Raw genomic sequence first — 26441 nt, forward strand, 5'->3', positions numbered from 1 at the left:
GAAAGGATCACAAGAAACCCGATTGCAGGTATTTCAAGAAAGAGCAAGAAAGGAAGAAAGAAACGCAAGATAAGAAGAAGAAAGATGAGAAGAAAGGGGAAAAATCAGCAGGTGATTCCTCCAGGGATGCTGAGAATGCAAATGTATTCTCTAGTGTGGTCATTGAGGAGTTGCTAGACGTTGAGGAAATCTTGGTTGCGGCTTCATGCCCCTCAAATTTGGTGATAGCTAATGTAGAAGACATGCTTATCTCGAAGAAAGATGTCATTGATGGATTGCTCAGTGCTAATGATGGCCTATCCCATTCTGGTGCTTCATTCCATGTGACTCCATCTTTGGAGTGTTTTGCTACATTTGCTGCAGGCAATTATGGCAAGGTGTACCTTGGTGATAATTTTGCGTGCAATATTGAGGGAATGGGTACTATGCGTTTGGCTCTTAACAATGGAAGAGATTCTGTTGAATGATGTCAGGTGTATACCAGGTTGTAAGAAAAGTTTGCTATCTGTTGACCAGTTAGACGCACATGGTTATACTACCATCTTTACTGGGGATTCATGGAAGTTGCTTAAGGGCTCTATGCTTGTTGCAAAAGGGTCTAAAAGAGATACTTTGTACTATCTTCGATGCAAAGCTTTGCCTGGCAAGTTTCTTGTTGTTGCTGAAGTTGCTTCACACACGGAATTGTGGCATAAGAGATTTGGCCATATGAGCCAAAAGGGTATTGATGTGCTTTCCTCTCTGAAGAGAGTTGATATAAAAGGCAAAAACTTGGATTTTTGTAACGATTGTCTTTATGGAAAGCAAAAGAAATCTTCTTATTACTCTGGTGTCTCTCGCAAAGCTAATCCTCTTGATCTTATTCAGTCCGATGTATGCACTATGCCTGTTAAGTCTTTTGGTGGTGCATTATATTTTGTTACATTCAATGATGACTGTACTAGGAAAGGATGGATGCATTTGTTGAAAAGTAGAGTGAGACTTTTAATGCTTTTAAGAAGTTTCATGCTTTTGTCACTACGCAAAAGAGTACTAAGCTTAAATGTCTCAGATCTGATAATGGAGGAGAGTATGTATCTGCTGAATTTCAGCGTTTTTGTGATGAAAATGGGATTAAAAGGGAGTTGACAGCCCCTTATAATCCGTCTTCTAATGGTGTGACTGAGAGGTATAATCATACTTTATGCGAGAGAGTGCGTTGCATGTTGTCCACCGCTAATCTTCCCAAGAGTTTTGGGGGGAAGCATTGAAAACTGCAGTTCATATTTGCAATCGCTCTCCTAATAGTACGCTGAAAAATGACATTCCAGAGGAGGTTTGGTCTGGCAAACGTGCCTCTTATGATCATTGGAGAGTATTTGGCTACGAAGCTTTTGTTCATGTACGCAATGACTTGAGAACAAAGCTTGATATGAAGTCCATTAAAGGAGTCTTCCTAGGTTATGGGAAGAAGGTGAAATGGGATATAGAGTGTGGTTACCACAGTTTAGAAAGGTAATACGCAGCCGAGATATAGTGTTCAATGAGGCAAAATTGCTTAAGAATGCTACAAAATCTGATGCTGACAAGAAAACAGTCAGATTTCAGCCTTCTGTGCCACCCACTGATGTTGAAAAAGAGCCTCATGATGCATTACCGCAAGCTGAAATTGATAATCAGCCTGTTAACCTTGAGCCAGAAGATGTAGGACATGATTTTGATGCTCCTAATGAGGATGGACAGCCACCTGAATTGGCTGAAAATGATTTTCAGCAGCATGATAGAGCTGAAAATGATGCTGCTGAAAATAGTAACCGTTGCCTGAGAATGTAGATCATTGGGTACGCAGGTCAACTCGTTTGAGAAGGCACCGCAGAGATTTAACCCCTCTTTGGATCATGTAATGTTGACAGATGAGAGTGAACCTCTTACATATAAAGAGGCTAAATCATGTGAGTCAAGCAGTAAGTGGGAGCTTGCGACGCAAGAGGAAATGAAATCCTTGTATGCAAATGATACTTGGGATCTTGTGCCATTGCCTAAAGGGAGAAAGGCTCTTCCTAACAAATGGGTATACAAGATTAAGAGTGGATGAAAAACCCAAGTACAAGGCAAGATTGGTTGCAAAAGGATATGCACAGAAAGAAGGAATTGATTTTCAAGGAATCTTTTCTCCTGTTATAAAGCTTACAACTTTACGTGTCCTTTTTGCTCTAGTTGCGGTGCTTGATTTGGAATTGAATCAAATGGATGTAAAGACAGCGTTTTTGCATGGTGACATTGAAGAGGACATATACATGAAACAACCTGAAGGTTTTGTAGTTCCTACACGCGAGGAACTTGTATGCAAACTAAAAAGGGCTCTGTATGGTTTGAGACAATCATCACGACAGTGGTATAAGAAGTTTGACACTTTTATGTTGTCTCAAGGTTTTAAACGCAGCCATGCAAATCATTGTTTGTATACGAAAAGGGATCAAGATGGTAGTCCAATCATACTTGTTCTCTATGTTGATGACATGTTGCTTGCCGAGAAACATAAGACTAGTCTTGATGCTCTGAAACGTAAGCTAAATTCAGCATTTTCTATGAAGGATTTGGGTGATGCAGAGCATATTTTGGGCATGCATATTAAAAGTGTAACAAATTGCTAACATGTCAAAGCCTAAAGAATGGAGCCAACTTACAGATGACGTGGTTGTCCGAGAGCAAAAACCCTAACCCTAATTTCTGCCAGAAACCCTACTTGCAAACCCTAATTCTGGAAACCCTAACCCTAAAACTTGCAAACCCTAATTCTAGAAACCCTAAGAAGAACAAGTAACAGAAGAAGAAGTCCTACCAACTTATGGGGACCCGGTCCGATGGGGCCCCAAGTAACATAAAGGCATTTCCCAAGTAACATAAAGGCTTAAAAAATAAAGCAGAACACACTCAAAAGACTTTGCACATCAAAATATGATGATGTGGCACCTGTACGGACGTTTCGGAATTCGCGACGGATTTTTAGGGAAATCCCAAAATTTTAGGAAAGTGATTTTTTGGGGTCAGCTTTTCATATTTGATGCTTTTAGGCTTTGGGCCTTTAAATATGAGCCTTGGGAGCCCTCTTCGGCACTTTTTGGCGCGTAGATTGCAGAGCAGGTGCTCCCCGGCTGTTGTACTTTGCGAATCAGTAGTAATATAAAGAAATACCGAAAGGGGCGCCAAGGTTTGGGGCCAATACTCTCTGGGGAGGAATTCCGCCACCGTGTCGCATGTCGTCTTTCTCTCTCTCTCTCTCTCTCTCTCTCTCTCACAGTTCAGTTGTTATTGAAGTGCTAAAAGTCTGTTCAGTTTGTTCTTTTCTTTTGGTACGTGGTGCCCGCCTTGTGACAAAAAGAGATAGAAAGCTGAAATTATTGTTTTTATCTCAAGAAAGGTACATTGCAAAAGTACTTGATAGATTTAATATGGCTGATGCTAAGTCTCTTGGGGTACCTTTACCTCCATACACTAAGCTTAGCAAAGCAGATTGCCCAAAGGATGAGGTGGCATTGAAAGCAATGAAGGGAATCCCTTATGCATCAGCTTGTGGTTCTCTTATGTATGCTATGGAAGTAGGAGTTGTTAGTCGATACATGTCGAATCCTGGCAAAGCGCATTGGGAAGCTGTCAAATGCATTCTGAGATATTTGAAAGGTACACAATCAAAGTGTATCTGTTATGGCAAAAGTGACTTAAAAGTTGTAGGGATATTGTGATGCAGACATGGCAGGTGACATGGATACCAGGAAATCTACCAGTGGATATGTATTTGCCATTGCTGGCGGTGCAACCTCTTGGTGTTCTAGGTTACAGAAAATTATGGCATTGAGTACTACTGAGGCTGAATATATTTCAGCCACAGAGGCTTCAAAAGAGGCCATTTGGTTGGACAGACTTGCAAAAGAACTTGGCATGCCTGCTCATACACCCGTGTTGGGTTGTGATAGCCAGAGTGCTGTCTATTTAGCCAAAAATTCCATGTTTCATGCGCGTACCAAACACATAGATGTGCGGTACCACTTTATATGACAGGTATTGGAGGATGGTCTAGTCACCTTGACTAAGATCTATACACAGGATAACCTTGCAAATGTTCTCACCAAGAGTCTTGCTAAGGCTCAACATGAGCATTGCATACAGCCGGTGGGAGTTGGTTAACTTAAAGGTGTCATTTATGCCTTTAAGTGGGAGGTTGTTGGGTTAAAGGCTTAAATAACCCCTTTTTGTACATTTTTATACTTTGTCTGGACACATTTTTTTAAAGTCACTTATAATAAAAGTGGGAAAACCCAAAACTCAATTATTGAGTTTCCCCCAAAAACATGAGCTCTCGAGCTCTCTCTCTCTCTCTCTCTCTCTCTCTCTCTCTCTCTCTCTCTCTCTCTCTCTCTCTCTCTCTCTCTCTCTCTCTCTCTCTCTCTCTCCCCCCTGCTTCGATCCCTAGCGCTTTTTCTCTGTTGCACTCCGCCTCCTGCTTCTTGCCCCAATCCTGCACTACATCGCGACGCGCACCTCCCGGTACCTTCTGCTTCGCGCTTTCATGATCTTCGAGTGCTCTGAGTAATGCCCTCCAGAGAAGGCTATGTCAAACTGCTGGATGAAGGCCAAAGCCCTCGGAGCATCTCAGAATCCAGAAAAGGATTCAAATTTTATGGATTGTCCACCCTCTTTAAATTCCTTAGTCTTCTTTCTCTTATCTTCGAGGAAGTCATATTGGTTGGCTCTGTAGAAATGTTTCTTCTTTGCATAAAACATGTGGTCGTTGGCGTCCGAACTGTCAAAGGATGACTCCTCCATAGAGCTATCAGAAATTGGTCGAAATCTGAGCTTCTTTGCCTTTTTCTTGTTCTTTCCAAAGCTTTGCTTTTTGCTTCGCTTCTTGCCCTTTCTGTCCTCCTCACTCGTGTCGGAAGAGCTAGAAGAACTGTCGGAAGAAGAGGAAGAAGAACTGGGTAGTCCTTCAAAACGCACAGGCTTCTTCTGCTTTCTTGCAGATGCAAAAGAAGATTGACGGCCCAAGTAACCAGGGTAGTCAATCCCCTTTTTGTGCTTCTTCAATTGCTTTTTCGATTGATTCTTCGTGTCCAAAAACTGACTAATCTGCGTCTGAACCACCTCTTGAAGTTCTTCTTCTGTAAACATCCTCGGAGTAGGAGGTTTCTTGATTGCCGGTTTGATTGGTGGTTCCGTGGCTTTCTGCTATTGAGTATGCACTGCAGCCATGGACTGTGGAGTCAAAATTTTTGCAAACTTGGGATCTTTAGCAAACTGAAGCATCTGCTTTGTGCACTCGTCAACCTGTTGTCGACGTTGCATCTCCAAAAGTTCATACTGTGTAGGCCGAGGTGGCCCGTACTCATCTTCTGTTAAGTCGTTTGAATTTTCTGCGTTGCCTCCTCCCGTCTCAGCGGTTGCAGAAGAGGTTGGTTTGTTCTTTTCGGAATCCATAAGTGTCGCGAGAAAAGGGATCGGACTTCCCGTTAGAAGAGAAATCGGCCATGCTTTGATACCACTGTAACAAACTTGGATACCCCAAGTCAAGATTTGGTTGCGGCACAACAGAGATTCACTTCAAAAAACTTCACAAATTTAAGAGTCAACACGACCCGGCGTAGTTCCGTGCCCAGAGAGATTGGCCCCAAAGACTGGTGCCCCTTTAATATTTCTTTTATACTAACCTTTGAGCAAAAGTACAACTGCCCGCGGGTGCTCGCTCTCAGACTCTGCGTCTAGATGCCTTGAGAAGTGAGCCCCTTGGATCACTTATAAAGGTTTACAAGGGATGCTAAAAGCAGAGCCCCAAAAGCATGAAACTGAAAAGCAACTTTTCCCAAAAGCTGCCAGCGGAAATTACGGAATTCGTACAGTCAGGCCACATTGCAGCCAACGCGTTTTGCGGCAATCCGTACAGCTATCAGCGTAAATCGTGGCCGTCCATACATCAGCCACATCAGCATGCTCTTTACTTGATTTTTAATTCGTAGGTGTCCTTAGGCCCCTCGACAAAGGTCCATAAGTTGGAGCAACTTCTTAAAGGTCGTGTCATGTCATCAGTTTGTGACATCTGCTGCTGCTGGTGGGCGAGGTGCCGATTCAACCTTTGCTGCTACAGAGCCCTTTCTCAAGGGAGAAACGAGCAGGACAAGGAGGGTCGACACGGTGGAAACAAGAGGGATTTTGGGGGGGTGGGGGTGTGGAGGGCAACGGGTAAATGGGGGGGGGTGAGTGAGGCGGAAGGCTGACGGGCGGGAGGGCGAAAGCGAGAGAGGGTGGGCAGCGCGAGCAGGAGGGGGGCGGGGGGGCGTGAGGGCGATGGCGATGCGGGGCTGCAAGCAGCGCGAACGGAGGGGAGAGCGGAGGGGGGAGCAGCACAGCGAGCCGAGTCTTACAACTCCCACACCATGCATTTAAGTGCGTTGTATTAACTTCTTGTGGCTTCCGAAGGCATTTGTGAAACTTTTGGGCATTTTATGTGGCTCTCTGTGTGCATTATGTGCTGGGTATGAGATCAGACTTTTTGTGCATTGTACCATTTCTTGACTGTTTCAGTCTCAGCCGAAGCTCTGAAACACTGGTTTTTCCATTTCCATTTCAAAAGTGCTGCTTTTGTTTTTACAATACATGGATGTGCATCGCTGGTTTGGCGCCAGTCACATGATTTGTGTAGTTCCCACATGGCCTATACATTCCACGCCTTTAGCCACTGCCAGTTTTCTTTGTATGTTACTGCTGCCCCTGTACTTCTCAGTATTTTCCCCCCCATGTTATTTCTCGTTGAGGCAGGGTTCTTTTCCATAGTATTTTGACCTTCTGGTAATTTTTACAATGCAAAGGATTAAAGCCTGATACTCTTGCGAAAAAAACAGGAATGAGAGTAGACCTCTTCAAAAGACTAGAAAACCAAATGCTACAACAAAGTTTGTCAAATGTGAGCCACTTTTGGTTGTGCTTTTCAGAAAATTTTGGCTTGTGCGTCCAGCAAACTTCTGCTTGTACTTGACATTGTGTTTAAGCCATGCCTTTTTGTTTTGACATGGTCAGACAAATGATGAATAGGCAAGACATCATCACGGTTCCGACAGAAAGCAGATTCCAATTAGATGTGGAGAAGAATTGGAAAGAATCATCCAAAGTTACAGCCCTTATGCAGGAGCTTGAAGCTTTACAATCAAGCAAGGTCAAGAGTGTTGTATTCAGTCAGTGGACTGCATTCTTGGATTTGTTGGAGATACCTTTGAAGAGGTAAGCACTGTGCTATTGCTATCACATGGTCATAGGGGATGAATTGCTGGACATATAAGCATTCACATATACATATGTTTTCTTGTAGGTCTGAAAATATGGAGAGAGAACAGTTTTTCCCCTAAGAGTGTTAAAAATTCCCATTATAGCTTGATGTAGATCACCTGGAATCTAAATACAGCCATCACAGGATTGTAGCATCCCCGAAATAATGGAGGCATAGTTCATGAAGGAATTGCTCTTTTGCCGCTTTTAGTAACATGCTCTTCAATGCAGCAGCACCAATGTTAGCTTCATGAATATCGTCTCATCATCCACAGGATTGTTTTTGGATTAAAAATGCACAAACGTGCACATTCTCTCACTCATGCAAGCACGAAAGTGCAACACACACACTTTTTTTTGTGAAACTAAATTTGCATTAGTTACGATATTGTACAAGACAACCTCCCAAGAACTGGTCCTAGTGAGTCATAGTCTTCATTCTGATTTTTTCGTGTTTTGGCCTATAAGCTGCCAAGAAGGTATGTTAAGGAATCTCTTTGCAAAGTTCTCCTCATAGCAACCAAGCACGGTGAGGAAGAAAATGAAGCAAAGTGTGCACATGCCCGCCGCCTATATGCGACCAATTGTGTCCACGCCCGGTTAGACTACTGACCATGGAGGAGATTGATGAGACCTGCCAACGACCGATGATGGATCTCTTGTGATTTAGCTCGTTTTGAGGATACCCCCACATTGTGTTGTATTAGCCCTCTTTCACTACTCTCACCTCCCTACTCATATCCTACACAATTCCTTTAGCAGTTTAGGATTTATTTTTGGTACTTTTTGCTACTCAGACATTGTATCAAATTCACTGCGTTGTAACTTTTTGGTCTCATAGGTAGAAATTGCAGAAATTGAATAAAGCGGGGCTTGGTTGTAATTTGCAGAAATTGCAGATATGTACGCCATGTATGCTTAATGTGGGAACATGTATGCATAATCTAGAAGCCCGGGTGCGTGTAGGTCTCCTTCCGCCGCAAAATTTCGTCTCGTTTGTTAGCAACGACCAAACATGAGGAAGCAGAATGGCAAACCCGACCCCTTGGAAGATGCAGTTCAAAAGTGCAAAGAAGAAATGGTCGAGACCATTAACAAGATCAACCGCCACCTATTAGGGACAATAAACATAGTAACAGGGGACGCCCTTTTTCGGGCTTCCCGTCCCCACTTTTCCGTCCCCACTTGCCGTCCCGCTCTCTTTTTTACACTAAAAATCCATTTCAGCCCCATCCCCCGTCCCCCGTTTCAGATCGAGTTTTGGCCCAAGAAAGCTTGATCACTACAATGGGAGATCGTGTGACGGCCCAAGAGGAAGAGATTGCGTCACTCAAGAAGGAGCTCGGTGAGGCACAATCACGAAACACGGTTGAAGAGGGAAAATTGCAACCCTCTGTAATAGAAGAACTCAACACAATCAAAGAGCACGTGCAAGCCATCAAAGAGGGGGAAGAACAACATAAAGAAATGAAGACCTCTTGGGTGGACGTTATCACAAAGACTCAACAGAAAGCAGATGAGGCTGAGAAATGGATTGAGGTTGCCAAGAAAGGGAAAAGTAAGGAAACAACATCCACACTCACTTTATCAACCTGACACTAGAAGAGGAGCAAAGAAGACGTGTACGCTCTCTACATGTGAGAATTTGCGGCCTTAAAGACAAAGATAATGTAGACGAAGAGGTAAAAGAACTCATGGCTTTGATGGGAGTTCATGAGCCGATGCACTCAAGAGCTTGGAGAGTGGGCAACAAGAAAAGTGGGAGCAAGGGGGAAACCTCGAAAGAAAGGGCACTTATCCTTCGTTTTCGCTCCATGGAAGCGAAGGACTTTTTGAAGAAGAGACCAACTCTAAAGAAGATGGGCATCTTTCTTGGGGATGACCTTACCCTCTCACAGGTCGCCCATATGCAAGAGGTAATGCCACAGATTAGAGTGGCAAGGGAAAAAGGTAAGATTGCTTTTTACCGAGATGGAAGAGTGGTGATATTGGAGCCACGCTCCACATGACGGTGTGAGACCTATGGGACCACACTCAAAGTTGCTACCTGGAATTGTAATGGATCTATGCGTCTTGATGTGGGTGCTTTTCAGGAGAGTTTTAGTGGAGAGACATCATCTTCTACTCTGAGACACATCAGGCCCACGGGCAGTCTATGCCTCACATTAGTGGATACAGATGGGAGACAGCTGTAGACGGGAGACACGATCAGAGCACAGAGGACGGGGTTCAGGAGGAGTAGCAGTGTTATTTAGGGAGGAGTTGCCGCCATTGATACATATAGCTCGCAGGGATGAGCAAGCTAGGTACATGTTGGTGAGATTGAGAGCAGAGACTGGCAGATATCTTTACATTGCTATTTGCTACTTCCCCCCGAGTACGTCAATATATGCACCACCCAGAGGACAGTCCCCCTTCTGTATTTTGGATAATGACATATGGGAATTCTCTAGAGATGGTGACATTATCATTCTAGGGGACTTCAATGCTAGGACTGCCCATCATCAGACAATATTTTATGATACTTTAGAGGAGATGTTGAAAGAGCTTGATGTTGCCGAGACGGGCCTATCAGACTATCACAGGATGGAGAACATATTGAGTATGGACGGCACTTGATAGACATGGGGACTGCACATGGATTGGCCATCTTGAATGGTCTACAGAGATTTCCCGTTGCGGGAGGTTTCACATGCTTGCCACACAGACATGGAACCAGCACAGTGGATTATGTCATGGCACAGCCGAGTGTCATCTCTAGCATCCAAGATCTCACGGTTTGACCCATACCTGTTGGGGTGGCAGTGATCATGCCCTTCTGTCGATGACTATCTCTTTTCAGTTTAATGTAGCACACAGCCCACGGGCAGCAGCACCTACTCGCTACACCTTTACGCTGGAGATGGACTCTATATACATAGACGGGATCTACAGAAGCCTATACACTGAGGAGCCAGGGCGACCTTTGGAGGAGCTTACTACTTTATTGACACAGCCATTACATGATGTAGCAGTAGAGGCATACCCACACACCAAGCCTGAGCATAGACGCCGTTCTGGGAGCATGCCTCAGAACAGGTGGTATGATGAGGAATGCCACCAGACTAGAGCTAGACTTTAGAGGGAAGTGCTTTTGGGGAACACCACTCACAGACAGTCACATATTGACTTCCGACGCTTAGTGCGGCGGAAGAAGAGGGCATTTTTGGCTCGACTAGAGCAGGATCTCTGCCAACTATTCTTGAGTCAGGACTCGCATGAGGCATGGCGGCTCTTTCATGAGCTGTCCCCCCTCCCGGCCATTACCTCTACAGAGACTTGGGGTCAATACGCATCATCTTTGTACACAGTTTTTGGACAGCCGCCCCTTCCCGACCGCCCCGATCCATGTCCACACACATGTGCTTTTTTCACCGCTGAGATGGTCAAGAAGGCCATTGACAGGATGAGGACTGGGAGAGCATATGATCATGATGGACTGGTGGCTGAGCATTTCATGCGTGCCAGAGATCTACTAGCAGAGCTTCTAGCAGTCATGTTTAACGGTGCCATATGTGAGGGCTTGCTTGATACTTAGAGCCTATCTACGATTGTACCTATCTTCAAATCAGGAGACCCTATGGAGCCTGGGAATTATCACACTATCATGATTGGACACACATTGGCACGGTTGTACGCATCCATTCTTGAGCAGCAGTTGAGTAGATGGGCAGAGAGAGAGGGAGTACGTGCAGCTGGGCAGGCAGGGTTCAAGAGAGGTTTTTCTACTCTTGACCATATCTTGAGACTCAGGGCCATGATCGAGGAGGGCAGATCCCGTGGGAGACGGATCTATAGCTTTGTGGACTTCTGCAAAGCATTTGAACAATACCCAAAGCTAGATTGATGTGCAGATTACAGGAGATGGGAGCTCCCATAGAGCTCATTTGGGGGATCATGGCACTGTGCAGAGCAGTAGTAGGGCATGTACGCACCTCAGAGGGTCTATCTACACCGGTTCACTCCACTATTGGGGTGAAGCAGGCCTGCCCGCTCTCTCCTACTCTATTTGGTATGTATGTGGATGAGGTTTCTGACTACATTGGGAGAGATGGGGATAAAGGTGCACCGCTGGCAGGGACATGGATTCCGCTATTGTTATATGTTGATATTGTGTTGATCTCCGACTTTCCAGAGGGGATGCAATGTCACTTGGATGCTTTGCATAGGTTTGCCCATGAAAGTGGTTTGTCTGTCAACCTTGGTAAAACCAAGGTCATGGTATTTAATACCACTCCACAGTGGATCAGGAGGTCAGCGCTTGCATTCACATACGGCCAAGAGACGGTGGAGTATACAGATGCTTACACTTACCTTGGAGTGGTTTTTAGTGGACTAGCATTTTCATTGAGGAGAGCAGCAAAGACTAGATTGACCAGAGCCCATTCGGCATTGGGTAGATTGGAGAGGATGTGTTCATAGGTTCAGTTTTAGGAGCCTCGAATGAAGCTCTGGCTCTTTGACACTTTGGTGGCTTCTGCATTGCTCTATGGAGATGAGATCTGGGGGCCTTCATTGGATCATCACGGGAGAATAGGTCGCACTGATGGATAGGGGGACATGGAGAAGCCCCTGGTCTCTATGATCTCGCGGCTCATTAGAGCCAAGGCTTCAGTATCACGTGCCATTATCCGAGCAGAGCTAGCTGCCCCTCCACTAGTGGTTGAGGCGCTCACCAGATCTGTCTCCTTCATACACTGCATGTGGTTACTTCCCGGAGACATACGCCCGCCTTGCACTTGAGTCCTCTCGACAGTTAGCCATTCAAGGAGATACAACATGTTGGTATGGGAGATGACATAATGGTTCCAGGCGCATGGGTTAAGTATAGACAGATTGCCCCCCTTTCAGTACTCACTGGATGCACCCTCCCTGACTCTTACACAGTCCGAGATCACCAGGCTCATTCGCCAGGACCTGACCCAGCTAGACACCAGGACATGGATATAGCCAGCATAGGAGCTAGGCACGAAGATGGCTTTCTACAGAGAGCATCTAATCCAGCTTACGGCGGACGATTTTGTGACGAGGCCGAGATACATGGACACCCACTTGTCTCATGGGATACGGTGTGCTATTGGCTAGATATGCACATCTTCACACCAGCTGCGGATCGAGACTGGGAGATACAACGGAGTACCTGCAGAGGCCAGGACATGCCTCATGTGTGACATGGAGCTTGAGACAGAGTTACACTACACATGCCACTGCTCAGTCTACTACGAGATACGACGCCGCTTCCACTGCTTATTCAGATAGGGCTTTGGACCACTCTCCAAAGTCATGAGGTACGAGGATCAGAGATGCATCGGTTTGTTTCTACTTGAGCTGCATAGACACAAAGAGAGCGTGATGAGAGGAGAGGCTAGCTAGTCTTAGAGACACATCACAGACTTCTTTAGAGCAGACACTGGACACCCGGAGGAGCTACTACCATAGCGGATCTTGTCGCCTCACACTGAGGCACATTGATCGACCGAGCGACTGAGCTAGGGAGATCCAGACGCCCACGATTGCGGAGGACTACACAGCATCGACGGAGGCTACATCAGAGGATTCGGATCACTTTGGCATACACGACGCCCGGTCAGGCTGCTGAAGATGGAGGAGATTGATGAGATCTGCCAGCGACCAATGCTGCATCTCTTGTGACTTGTGATTTAGCTATCCAGGCTAGCTGCTTAGTTCACACCTACCAGCTTAGGATCTCATAGTATTTTTATTTTGTCAGTTCATTTTGTTACTCTGACTTTGTATTAGATCCATCACATTGTAACGCTCTGGTCTCATAGGTCATTTGGCCTTTTGAAGACGTTAATATAACATTTCATTTCATTCTCTCTCTCTCTCTCTCTCTCTCTCTCTCTCTCTCTCTCTCTCTCTCTTTGACTCTTACACAGTCCGAGATCACCAAGCTCATCCGCCAGGACTTGACTCAGCTAGACACCAGGAGGACATGGATACAGCCAGCACAGGAGCTGGGCACGAAGATGGCTTTCTACAGAGAGCATCTCCTCCAGCTTACGGTTGATGGCTTTGTGACGAGGCCAAGATACACGGACACCCACTTGTCTCATGGGATACGATGTGCTATCGGCTAGATACATACATCTTCACATCAGCTGCGGATCGAGATTGGGAGATACAGCGGAGTACCAGCAGAGGCCAGGACATGCCCCCTGTGTGACATCGAGCCTGAGACAGAGTTGCACTACACATGCCACTGTCCCATCTACTACGAGATATGAGGCCGCTTCCATTGCTTGTTCAAAGAGAGCTTTGGACCATTCTCCAAAGTCATGGAGTACAAGGATCAGAGATGCTTGGGTTGTTTTTGCTCGAGCTACGCAGACACAGAGAGAGCCTGATGAGAGGAGAGGCTAGCCAGTCCCAGAGACAGATCACAGATTTCTTTAGAGCTGCCACTGGACACTCGGACCACAACAGAGCTCGTCGTCTCACACCAGAGGCACACTGACCGACCAAGCGACTGAGCTTGGAAGATCCAGATGCCCACGACTGCGGAGGACTACACAACATCGACGGAGGCTGCATCAGAGGATTCGGATCACTTTGGCTCGACATGCACGACGCCCGGTCAGACTATTGACCATGGAGGAGATTGATGAGATCCGCCAGCGACCGATGCTGGATCTCTTGTGATCTAGCTATCCCAGCTAGTTGCTGTTCACACCTAGTAGTTTAGGATTCCCTAGTATTTTATTGTGACATTTGTCATTTCATTTTTCGTCATTGTTGTCATCTTGTTACTCTGACTCTGGCTTTGTATCAGATCCACCACATTGTAACTTTCTGGTCTCATAGGTCACTTTGGCCTTTTGAAGACGTTAATATAACATTTCATTTCATCTCTCTCTCTCTCTCTCTCTCTCTCTCTCTCTCTCTCTCTCTCTCTCTCGTTCACATACAAATCAACCTTTTGTGGATCTAGAGGAAGAAATTATTCACTTCAAGGACAAAGGTGAGGCTATTGTCTTTGGTGATATGAATGCACGCACAAGAACTTGGCAACATGACATACAACAATTTGATATGCCGCATGTTTGAGGAGACTAGAGGATGTACATGTGTTGCCGAATCTCTAGTGATGAAAAAGAGCCTGATCAATATGGCAAGTCACTTCTACATATGTGTGATAGCACAGGAATGCTCATTGCAAATGGTGTATCTTTATGTAATGGCACCGAGGGATTTACATGTTAGAAAACATAGTGGAGACTGTGTGATTGGCTATATGTTATTTTTGAAGTTTGGATTGCATCCAAAGTTTTACACTTGGTTAAGGGAATCCAGAATCGGCTCATAGTACTTCATATATTGATCTCAAATATACGAAGAGAGCCAAGCATGTAAACTTCAACCATAGTGTGGAACAATCATCTTTGTGCATAGACTTCAAACGGGCACGTATGTATATTGATATAGTTGAGCAAATGTCACAAAAGACCAAGCTCCCAAATGATCCAACGTAATTATGCATGTGGGAAGTCATTTGCTCTTATGCGGAGGAATGCTTTGTCGCGAAGCACGTCTTAGAAAGGCGTCAATAAAGGTAACTCAAAGAGTGATACGGAATGTAAAGAAGCAAGCAAGTACTTGAGTTAAAATGTCAACAGAGATAAGGGCGACAAAAGCATCTACATGCATACAAAACACTTCTCCAAAAAAAGAGGAGGAGGTAGAAGTCAATTGACAAGTTTTCCAAGGTCACGAGAAGGCACAAGCATGTGATAAATGTTGGCAAAACATAAAGGGCAAGCGTGTCGAGCATTTTGGGGACTTGACTCGTATGGACATGTATATGGATTACAAGAATCTATATGGGCAGCCAAACATAAGGAAGATGCCTTGTCATGATTCTCTTGTACGCCTTCCTTCTTTACCATATGTCGAGGGCTTGAGAAATTGGTCGCAAGAAAGGAGGTCTTCAAGGTATCAAGCCCAAAATGCTCAGATGGACAAGTGAGGAAAAAGATTCTTGGATACGTGATACTTTTAACCTTGCGCTTCAGCTTGGCAAGCCTCATGATTGGAGTACAAGCTGGATCAAACCTTTTACATAAAGGGGGAGATGTGAGCAATGTTGGTTCTATTATAGACAAGCGGTTTCCTAAAACATCATAGCACCATCGATCACCTTGTTACTCGTTGAGTTCTCATGGAGGAAAGTTGGTTGAAAGGTAAAGGATTGTATTGTTGCTTTGTGGACTCGAAGAAAACTTTTGATATGGTTCTCGAAAGAATCTTTGGAGATGTTATTGGGCCAGGGGCACCTCTATAGCTGTCACCCAAAAGTGCTCAAACAACATTTCACAAAAGAGCTAAAAGAACACACAATACCTTGAACCTTCTTGGAATTACCACTAGAGAGAGGAAATTGTGTTAAAGTAGGGGATTACGGCCACCACCACAATGTAACAGGGAACGGGGGGAACATAGCCCAAACGTTCTGAAACGGCATTTCGGACGAGTCCCATTCCCTAAATGGAGATGGGAACAGAATGCCGTTCCGGAACTGTGTTCCGGAATGGGGGAACGAGGCGGAACATGAGGCGGAACGGCGAAACGCGGGGCAAAAGTAGGCATTTGGGGGGAAAAAGTGGGCTCTTGGGGGCAGATTTTGGGCTGTTCAGGGAACATATTTGGTGCAGTTTTTGAGGGCATGTTAGGGTGCAGTTTTGGGGTTGTTTAGGAGTTTATTTGGGACTAAGCTGAATGGAGGTAATTCAAGCCTTATGGCCCCGTTTCCGTTCCGGCCCCCCCTCCTCCCCCCCGTTCCCGTCCCCCTCCCGTTTGCACCACCAGCTTGTACCCTTGCATACAAGAAATTCTCTTCATATAAAGATGATCATAAAACCTCAATGCCAAGGCACACACATCTCACATCTCAATTGAGCTCCCAACATACTCTCTGCACCAAGTTGTGTAAAGGCTGCCATACCTTGAGCACTACGGAGAGTGCACCAAACTGTAACACCACAACTCCAAATTGGGTGTTTCAAAGCTTGAAATTTTTTTTGCAAGGTTTGCAAAAAGACGCCAAATTTTGAATCCATGCACAACTATGTGAAAAATTGGCGGGAACAAAAGGCTGCCGTAGCTCGACTACGCATAGAGAAAGCTAGTTGAGGTCAAAAATTTGCATCCAAAAGCATAAGGCACCGCGATTTAAAACTTGCAAAATTATAATAATAAGAAGTCCCCGTACTTGCTTACGACCAAAATCTCACTTATATACAATAAGCACCTCAAAAAAACATACAAATGGGCACGTAAAGTGATCCAACAGCTGGCGCTAGTCAAGCACCTTAATTTGCATGTACATGTGCTCGTTAAAGCAACCTAAAACCCCCAAGAAAAGAAAGCCCACACACCCTTTTGATACATAGCGTCATGCGCATATGTACAAATTTACCAAAAACCGGGTTGTCCAAATGCATGCAACAAAGTATGGAGGAACTCCAATTGTGAATATGCATGCAATGTTTTGTATTTAGGAGAAGGTGATGTGTTGAGTGGGTATGGGAGAGGGAATTTCAAAAACTTTCACTAGTACTATTGGTGTCAAGCAAGGAAGCCCACTCTCACCGACTCTCTTTGGGCTACTCATTGATGAATTGGAACACATGGCACTTGAGTTTGTGCAACAAGAAGGCATTGAACAGGTTCTAATTGGGGATGTGGTGCTCATACTTTTGTTATTGTGCAAGATGTAGTGCTTTTAGCCCATACTTTATGAGATGCACAAAAGCATAGTGGTATGATCAGTATGCTATGAACAAGTTCATACATAGGCTGAGTGCAACAATGGTTGTGGTGGTTTCAAATTTATCTTGTGTGCTGCATCATTCTAGCATTTTTATGTACACTTAGCAGAGTGTTTGCTTGGAGGTATGGCCTATCACTTGTTAGATTTGCATCAAAATGCGTTTCTGATCTTGATGCTGCAATACCTTGCAGGAAAAACATCAAGTTTCTGCGATTGGATGGAACACTTTCACAGCAGCAGCGTGAAATTGTTCTACACAATTTCAAATCTGATAGTACTATAGAGGTGAATTTTTTCTCACATGACAAACAGATGTGTATACACAGAAAATGTTCTTGCTTGTATGTTAGTAATGTTTGTGTGCTTGTGCTGGTCTCAAAGTGGTGGTATGTTATCTCTGGTCTAGCCACACATGTGCAAGCCGCATGAGTCTACAAATGGGGCCGCGGATTGTCATCTGTCATTCCAACCATGAGTTATTATGTGGCTTTTTATCTTTACACGTGTGTCAATTACATTTTGCACGTCTTTATAATACACAAACGATTTCATAGGTTTGGGGCCTGTTTTCAGGTATTGCTGTTGTCCTTAAAGGCAGGAGGAGTGGGAATCAACTTGACAGCCGCAGAGAATGCTTTTCTTATGGTAGTGACAGCTGCCAATAAAGAAAACTGTATACTTATTAGAAAACTAGTGAATTTCCTGGAAAATGCACGCCTATTGGAAAAGTAGTGATTTCTTGTTTTTCTTCAGCTGCCCATAGGAGTGTGTGAATATTTTGAGGTTGCCTGCAGGATCCTTGGTGGAATCCAGCTGTGGAAGAGCAGGCAATCATGCGTATACATCGCATTGGCCAAACAAAAACTGTCAAGATCAAGCGCTTTATAACCAAGGTATATGCTGCATCGTACTTAGATTCCTCTGGAAGCACGGCCTTTCAATTTTATCTGTCATAAAAAATATTGACCCAGACTTCTTGTTTGTTTTTTGAGCAGGGAACTGTTGAGCAGCGAATGCAGCAGGTCCAAGCCCGAAAGCAGCGCATGATTGCTGGAGCACTGACTGATCAAGAGGTTCGAACTGCAAGGATTGAAGAATTGAAAATGCTTTTTGCATGAGACTAGGTTATTTGGTTGAAAAGGGTTATCGTCTCTTGCTGCCGAACTCGTGTTCTGATCTCGAAGGCACCTTGTACATGCATTTTGGTCAGTCTCTTCTTTTCTTCCTTTTTGTCCATCTCATGCAGAGGTCTATTTATTTACTTTTCTCAAATTTTAAAAGGTTTTTACTCTCTTTTTGCAGCACCTCTGGGAAGGGGTATGAGTATTCTCACAGCTTGAGCCTGACCAGTTTAATTGCTGGTAAACAGGGGAGCTAGTGCCTTAAACTGAACCCTCTGAATCTTGTTTTTCAAGTTCTTGGGGGATAATACTCATCCAGCCTGTTAAGCTGATAACTTAATTGCAAAGACATTGAGAAAGAGCAACATATACAGATTTAGGTGCATGGTTTCCATGCCTCGGAGGAGGTGTATGGTACAAGTTTTTTTGCTAGAAGCTCCTCTGCAAATGTGCTTTTATCTGCTGGTCAGTTTTCATGGCAAGCCTTCTTGCTACATCTGGCTTGTAATTTACTACCTTGAATGTATCATTGTAAATCACAGCATTATATATGGCTCATCATTATCAAAAGGTTCTGGAAAACACGACGAATATTACCGCATCCCTATGATGTGTTTTTTGCACTCAAATTACTTCTCATAATCTTTACTTTGTTAGCGTGTCCGCCAAATTTTTTATTTTTATTTTTGAACTATCAAATTTGAAAATTCTATAGAGTAATTATCAAACACATTATAAATTTGTGCACTTGGAATTCATCTTTGATGCTACATTATCACAGTTTTGAGGCTCTTCAAGCAAGATTGATTTGCACCACAAGCATTCATGGTACTCGCTACAACTAACAGAATCCAAACTTGGCGCCAGATGAAAACAATTGTGTCTGAAGTAGCACCTCATTGCGCCAATGAGAAGCTCTTAACATGATTCAGAAGAAACATAAACTTTCTGCGAAGGGTGGTTTCACATGACATATATAAGTTGAATTTTTTTAGGCATGTGAATCATTGTAAAATGTGGAGTTTGATATTTTAAAGTGGTTCATTTCAATCTGAATTGGAATAGAAATGCTAGATATCTTATTTTCTACGCAACTGTGCTATCACAGTGAAACCGTGGACGTCTCTCCTGCTCCTCTATGGCAAGATGCATCCTCCTCTGCATATGACTATGAAGTGATTGCGAAGTCTCAGGCACCTTGGTTGACCTAACTCAGTGGCTTGCTGTATTAGAATACCCTGTGTGAATGATTGGTGTGCCTCCTGTCAATCATTCATCTGCCTCTTCACAGATAAACCATGAAAAACATGTCATGTCTCTACACTCATCAGGGCTGCATTGCTGTTCCCCCTTTCAGAACAGAGTCTGTGTAACTTTGATCACACAAAAAAACTTTATGCACGGCCAAAATTAAATTCTAATGAATAAAATTCTTGTGGGCTCTTACAAGAATTCATTTTTCATAATAGTTTGCACGGACATAGGTTCTCCTACTTTGCCTTATGGTGGCTTACTTGTTACATCTTCGCACTATTTTCCTTATTCTTACTCTCTTTTGAGCCATTGTTTTTTGATACATGATGAGGGCCTCTAATACCCTTTGCCTTGCAATGGGTCTTCTCCAATAATTGTAGCATATTTATGGCATTGGCTTTTGAGATCCTCAAAAGGCATCGAGCAAACAAAAAATCGGGGAAGAACTTCAGGTGGGCTAGCAAGCTTTCTTCAAGTTCAATTTTGTCTTCATCGTTGAGTGAAGCAAAAGGTTTGGCTTCAACTTTTTCTGTTCTATCCATTTTCACGGTTTTTGTTCAGCCTCCATTTCTCCAACTTTCTCCAACTCTTGAACCTCTCAATTGTCATCATTTTCCTCCTTGTGAGCAAACAAATAGTCCACAATTGATAGAAAACCTAGTATTTGACATTCTATCCCTCTTTTCCTTGTAGCTATTCTTGGGCTTTTTCTTTTCTAGAGGAGGTGCCAAGTTGTGGCAATCAATGTTCTCTTCTTCAAACAAGCATCAATTTGTGGCACCTTTTGTGGTAGAGTTCCAATAGATCTTCCCTATTGAGAGGTGGGACTTCTTTTCAATGGGCTTCACAATTTCTTTGGGTTCTTCTCTTTTCTCTCCCTTTGTTTTCAACACATTGTCTTGAATGGGCTCCTCACCCTTAGATTTAAAGGCCTTCTTACATGATTTTTCTACCGTTGGAGCTTGGCAAGAAATGGAGAGGGGGATGCTTTGAATTGTCACTCATCCTTTCTCTTTGGCTACTTGTGGGGATGAAGCCTCTCTCAATCCAATCGCCTTGGTTTCTACTAGATGGAGAGGCTATTCAAAGCATTGAGACCATGATATATAGCATGGACTAGTGCCAAAATCTGTTCCAGAGTATGGACTTCAGATCTTAATGATACTCTCTCCCCCTTGGTTATTGAGCCCACTACCACTTGCTTCATTAGCAAAGTAAATTGCCAAATTCCATTATTACGAACTCTCTCATTATGTATGAATATATTTGCTATCTAAGAGCATTTAACATTAGAAACTAAAACCAATGGCACTTTTTTTTTTTTTCCCCCTTTGGCATAGATTGGGGTTTGAATAAATGGCTTTCAATAATGAGTTTATGGCTTGTGTTTTGGAGCCTAAAATTGTTGAAGAAGCTTGTGATTGCAATAAAAGATAAAGAGCAAAGAGTTTGGTACTTGCCAAGGATGATCCAAAGAGCAAGATTAGGTGAAATCCTACCATGCTTTACCTAAATAATGTATTTGCATTGCCTTCTTTGCTTGGTACAAGTGGAGCATTTGGCTAGGTGTAAACGTACAAGCATATTTCTAAGGACTAATATCCCTTCTTTCCCTATGCCTTATAGTGCACCCATTCTCGCATAACGTAGATGCGAGGAAGATGGGATAGTGTCATTAGCTTGAAGAGTTGAGTGTGCAACTACAAAGCAACACACAGATCTTGGGGTATCTTAGTTTAACCCAAGTAGCCTTCAGAGTTTGTTATGGTTGTTATGCCACCTTCTCGGAAATTTGTTAGAAACTTGTATGCCAAATCCGCTGGCATTGTGGAGACTTAAGAGCCGGGTCTCACTATGTAAGGGTACTAGTAACATTAGTAATATACTATTCAATTCTGGTCCCATAATGTATTTTTTGAGTTGGTGATATCTAGGAGACATGCCTCTTAAGATGTGTAATTACTCTCAAATCTCTTTATGTTTGGTATTAAGAGGTTTAGGAAGGGCACTATCCAATGAATTTGACATTGTGTTCTCCCTTTTCCTAGGACGGATACCCGATCACATCGTGTGTACCTCTAGTCTAGTTATTAGAAAGTTTTTTCAAGAATCTCCTTTTAGCGAGGTGAAGTGAGAAATCTAAATATCACTAATTTCTACTAGTCATAGGGGAGCTCAGTTCTTAGCGTTGTGTTGCTATAGAAAATGCCCCCATGCTCTTCGGGTATGAAGAGTCCAACTTGGAATGTGGGTTAGTGCGTCCCTCCTTTCTCTGTCCAGGAACATTCCTCTTATGACCATTGCATTGTGCTGTTCAAGGACATCTGCATCTAGGTAGCATCATGTGGTGCCTTACTTGGCGGTGGTGGTGTTCATGCCAAGTAACTCATTTCTTGCTTGCCCAAGGAGTGATGGTGCCTAACCATCTCTAATCCACCACCACTTTTGACTAGCATGGCTTGAGCAAGATATTATCATGAGCCCACATTAAAGTACTTGGTAAGCAGGATCACCTCCCAATTGCCCATTTTGCAAGGCATGAAGAAAAGCCAACTTTCCTAAACCAACATGGCTAAACTTGAGACAAGCATTCAATACACTCTGCCAAACTGCAAAGTTTGAATGAGAAGGTATATTTCTTATCATAGCTGCACTTACGTCTATATATCCTGCACGGTTAAGGAGGTCGATCATGCACATGTGGAGTTTAAGACTGGGAACAATGCCATGCTCTTTAAGCGTTTCCTCAAAAATACTCTTTCCTGTGTCCACAAAACCTGCATGACCACAAGCATTAAGGACACCAATGAAGGTGATTATGTTCGGTCTCTCCCCTTCCGCTCCCATCCCTCTAAGAATGCGGAACACATTTTCAATGTCTCCCTGCTGGGCATATCCAGACATTAGTGCATTCCAGGAGTTGACATCTCGAACTGACAATGTGTGGAACACTTCTTCTGCATGTCTAAGGAGTCCCCATTTAGCATACATACTGACTAGTGCATTGCCAAGGAGTAGCTCGGCTCTTTCCAGTAGCCCTCTCTCAGCAATCTCCACATGTATATCTATGCCCTTGCCTATGGCCCCAATAGTTTCACAAGCTTTCAAGCCACGAGCAAAAGCGATGACATCCGCAGAGGCCCCTTCAACATCCATCTGTTCAAAAGACGACAAAGCTTCAATGCAGTGGGCATGGTCAGCATACCCTGCAAGCAAGGCAGTCCACATGACACAATCTCGAATGGGTAGCCTGTCAAACAGTTTCTGTGCTCCAGCAGCCCATCCACATTTGAAGTACATATCCACTAGAGCACTGCAAACAAACACATTATTCTCCAGCAGACCCATTTTCTCAATTTCAGTATGTAATTCTTTCCCTTTATCTAAGGCTCCCAAAGCACCGCAAGACTTCAAACTGAAGACAAATGAGTGAGCATCTGGACAAACACCCTTGACTTGCATCTGCTCAAAACAATGTAGTGCGTCCTCGCCTTGATATTGTTTCACATAGGACCCCATTATTGTGGTCCATGAAGCAACATCTTGCTTAGGAAGCCTGTCGAACAACTCCTGGGCCTTTGAATATGAGCCACATTTGGTATGAAAATTAATTAAAGCATTCGCCACGATAATATCATGCAGAAGGCCTTTCCTATAAATCTCAAATTCAAGATTTTCCCCCTCTGCTATATTCTCTGTAGAAGTGCATGCTTTTAAGCTGCAAACTAAAGTTACAGCATCTGGGGAAACCCTTTCAAACTGCATTCTTTCAAGACAAGCCAGAGCTTCTTTGCCAAACTCATTTTGGGCATACCCTGCAATCAACACATTCCACGAAGCTGTGTCTTTAACGAGAAGACTGTCGAAGACGTCCTGTGCTTTTCCAAGCATGCCGCATTTTGCATACATATCCACTAAGGAGTTACCGATATAACTGTTTCCCTCTAACAATTGTAATATGCTAGCTCTGGCATGTATCTCTTGACCCTTCTCGATTGCCCCAACTGACCCACAAGCTTTTAATGCACAAACAAGAGTTGCAGCATTTGGGAAAATTCCTTCATGTTGCATTTGCTCAAAACAGAAAAGTGCATCTACGCTGTGGTTGTGCTTGGCGTATCCTGCAATAAGAGAAGTCCATGAGATTACACCTCGCACTAAATGCTTGTTAAACATTTGTTTTGCTTGCTTGAAATAGCCGCATGTAGCATACATGTCAAGCAGAGCATTGGCTACAACAAGGTCTCTTTCTAGCAACCCCTCCGTGGAGATCCTCAAGTGCATCTTTGCTCCCTCATATGTGGCACTCACAAGACCACTTGCTTTCAATCCACAAACAAGAGTAACAGAATCTGGACAAACACCCTCAAGCTGCATCCTCTCAAAAGAGTGCAGAGCTTCTCGCGCATACTCAAATTTGATATGCCCAACCATTAGTGCATTCCATGAGATCACATCACGTACCACAAGCTTATTAAATACTTCCTGTGCTAGTCCAAGTGAACCACATTTAATGTACATATCAACCAAAGCATTGCCAACAGCCACCTCTCTTTCCAAGAGTCTTTGTCTGGCAACTGTGGCGTGAATTTCGCAACCCTTGTTTAGGGTTCCCGCTAAGCCACATGCCTTCATGGCACAAAGGAAGGTGACAACATTCGGAGAGACTTCCTTAAGTTGCATGAGCTCGAACATGCTAAGCACCTCTTCAACACAATCATGCTTGACATATCCTGATAAAAGCACATTCCATGAGACTACATCCCGAACTGAAAGGGCATCAAAGACAGACCGTGCTTCTCTCAACCACCCCAATTTCATATACATGTCAATCAAAGTATTCCCAACAAAAAGGTTTGATTCCAGCAGCCCTATTTGGACAATATGACTGTGTATCTTGAAACCTGTCTGAAAATTCATCAGCTCAGAACAAGCCCTGAGTAAGGCGGCAAAAGCATACTCATTTGGCTGTAAACTAGCCTCCTGTAATTCCTGATACATCATGAGAGCCTGCTGATATTTCCCTTGTCTTATATGTCCAACAACAAGTGAATTCCAAGAGCACTTGTTGGAACGTGCAATTTGGTCAATAACTTTGTGATTCATGGCACTTTTCATCCACAGTTAGCAAAGAGTTTTACTACTCATTACCAGAAATTCTGTGAGCCACCAAACCAAATTTATGTATACAGATTGGCAAACAAAGAGCACCGAAGGTCATCCTAAACTGTTTGCATTTGCTAAGAACGGGACAACATTAGAAGAAAAGGCATTCCCTGATCTGGGAGAACAAATTCTCCAGAACTCAAATATTGCACCTGAGAATGCAGGAAGCCATGGAAGCTGGATCCAGCCCAAGATATCAGAAAACAACAATTAGAGTAGAACTGGAAAAGAAGCTGTTCTGGATTAGGCTTTATGGCCAACGCCAACAGTTGGTAAGCTAAAGATCTACATCCAGCCTGGAGCAAAAAGAATTATAGTCATTGGCATCACTGGAATAATTATGGAGCCTTCATGGTCCCTGGCTACATCCTGAAATCAGATGTACTTTCAATCTTCCATGTGGCATTGACCCTCAACCATGTTCTTGCTCCTGTCTCTCTTTCCTCATAACGCATTTCGGAGATAAAAGCCAATGTCTTTGTGGTGCCATCCGCATCAGCAATCCTCTTACCTTCATCACCATTTCTAAGCTTTCTCAAATAATTATGCAGTCGTTAACACTCCCTCTATAGAAGAGGGAGGAGTCACAATGCAAAAATTCCTCTGGCAAAGTTACCATGAATCAATAACACCATTATCACACCAATGCGATACTCTCAAAACGTGTGAACTAGATTCACGGCACTATTCTTGCGAATTATGCATAGTGCTGTAGGCACCCTCTTGTATAGGCAGGTCGGCATGTAGCTGAGCTCTCTCCGCTCCTCTATAGATCTCCAGAGATTCGCACACACGCCCAAACTGCTGTAAGTGCTGCGATCCACTTGCTCAAATTCTCTTTGAATTGTGCAAACCACCCTAGAAAAACGAAGTGACGGCATGAAGAAAGATGAAAGGGTTGCAGGTGGCCATCCCTGATGTGATCGTGGCTGTGAAAAGACTATCATGATTGCCTCTTTCTTTCTGTGGAACGAAGATGAAGGCAAGAGCGTCCCCTAAGCTCCGCACGCAGTTTAGGTGGTGGGAACATTAAAATTCAACCTCTAAGATCTCCTGTCGACACACGAAGAAGCTGTCACGTAGAGGTAATTCAAGTCACAAAGTTGTGTTCACAACAGGGCGGCGGAAAGGAGCTTCCACGCGGAAGTGGTTTCTTCCGCCTTGGTGCTGTTCACACAAGGCGGAAGTCTAGAAATTCCAACCATTGGCTGCGTGTTGTGGTTGTCAGCACGGAAGACGCTACAAGCGAGGCGAGGCGGTGTTTGGGGGGGGGGGGGAGGTTACCCCTACGTGGTAGTAGCTTTTTCTTCTTTCATGGCCTAATGTGAACACAAGCCTCCATGTGGACCATGGAGATCCTCAAAGGTTTCCACTTTTCGCCGCGCTCTGTGAACCTTGCCTTACTTTTTGGCCTCCCTAGCCAAGGTTTACGGCATCCTTCAAAGATAGAGGTGTCATGTAGAAGGTAAAGAGTTAGCTCTCTCTCTCTCTCTCTCTCTCTCTCTCTCTCACACACACACACACACACACACACACACACCATGTGCCACCTTGTCACTCTTCAAGTTCTCATGGTGGAAAGCTAGTTGAGAGGATTGTATTGTTGCTTTGTGGACATCAAGAAAGCTTTTAATATGGTTCCTTACGAGAATCTGTGGAGACCTATGGAGGAAGTCCAAGTGCCAAGTGAATATATGCATGCAATTTTTAATATTCATGAGAAAGTGACTTGTTGAGTGCATATGGGAGAGGGAATTTCAAAAGTTTTCACAAGCACC

The 26441-nt window shown here is 44.0% G+C and overlaps 2 protein-coding genes across 4 annotated transcripts in view; one reads left to right on the plus strand and one right to left on the minus strand.

Annotated features, from left to right (window-relative positions):
• The window catches only part of LOC147425726 (DNA repair protein RAD5A-like), a 101300-nt gene extending 82387 nt beyond the window's left edge, over positions 1 to 18913 (plus strand). For all 3 annotated transcript variants that reach the window (XM_086499703.1, XM_086499702.1, XM_086499701.1), the window contains exons 17-22: positions 7048 to 7248; positions 17314 to 17407; positions 17696 to 17767; positions 17917 to 18015; positions 18118 to 18327; positions 18425 to 18913. In XM_086499703.1, the coding sequence (XP_086355829.1) occupies positions 7048 to 7248; positions 17314 to 17407; positions 17696 to 17767; positions 17917 to 18015; positions 18118 to 18240 (589 nt within the window). In that variant the 3' untranslated portion in view covers positions 18241 to 18327; positions 18425 to 18913. The remainder of the gene's footprint in view (positions 1 to 7047; positions 7249 to 17313; positions 17408 to 17695; positions 17768 to 17916; positions 18016 to 18117; positions 18328 to 18424) is intronic.
• Positions 18914 to 21082: 2169 nt separating this feature from the next.
• LOC147425727 (pentatricopeptide repeat-containing protein At2g39620-like) lies at positions 21083 to 25796 on the minus strand. Its single transcript, XM_086500174.1, has one exon. It carries the CDS (start codon positions 24613 to 24615, stop codon positions 21985 to 21987), a length of 2631 nt encoding a protein of 876 aa, XP_086356300.1. The 5' UTR covers positions 24616 to 25796; the 3' UTR covers positions 21083 to 21984.
• Between the last annotated feature and the right edge of the window lie 645 nt (positions 25797 to 26441).

Source organism: Adiantum capillus-veneris, chromosome 25, assembly GCF_014529385.1.
Source record: "Adiantum capillus-veneris isolate H3 chromosome 25, ASM1452938v2, whole genome shotgun sequence".
Classification (NCBI taxonomy): domain Eukaryota; kingdom Viridiplantae; phylum Streptophyta; class Polypodiopsida; order Polypodiales; family Pteridaceae; genus Adiantum; species Adiantum capillus-veneris.

Excerpts from the sequence above, each read along its gene's own strand:
- LOC147425727 (XM_086500174.1), bottom strand. The coding sequence starts at position 24,615 with ATGAAAAGTGCCATGAATCACAAAGTTATTGACCAAATTGCACGTTCC.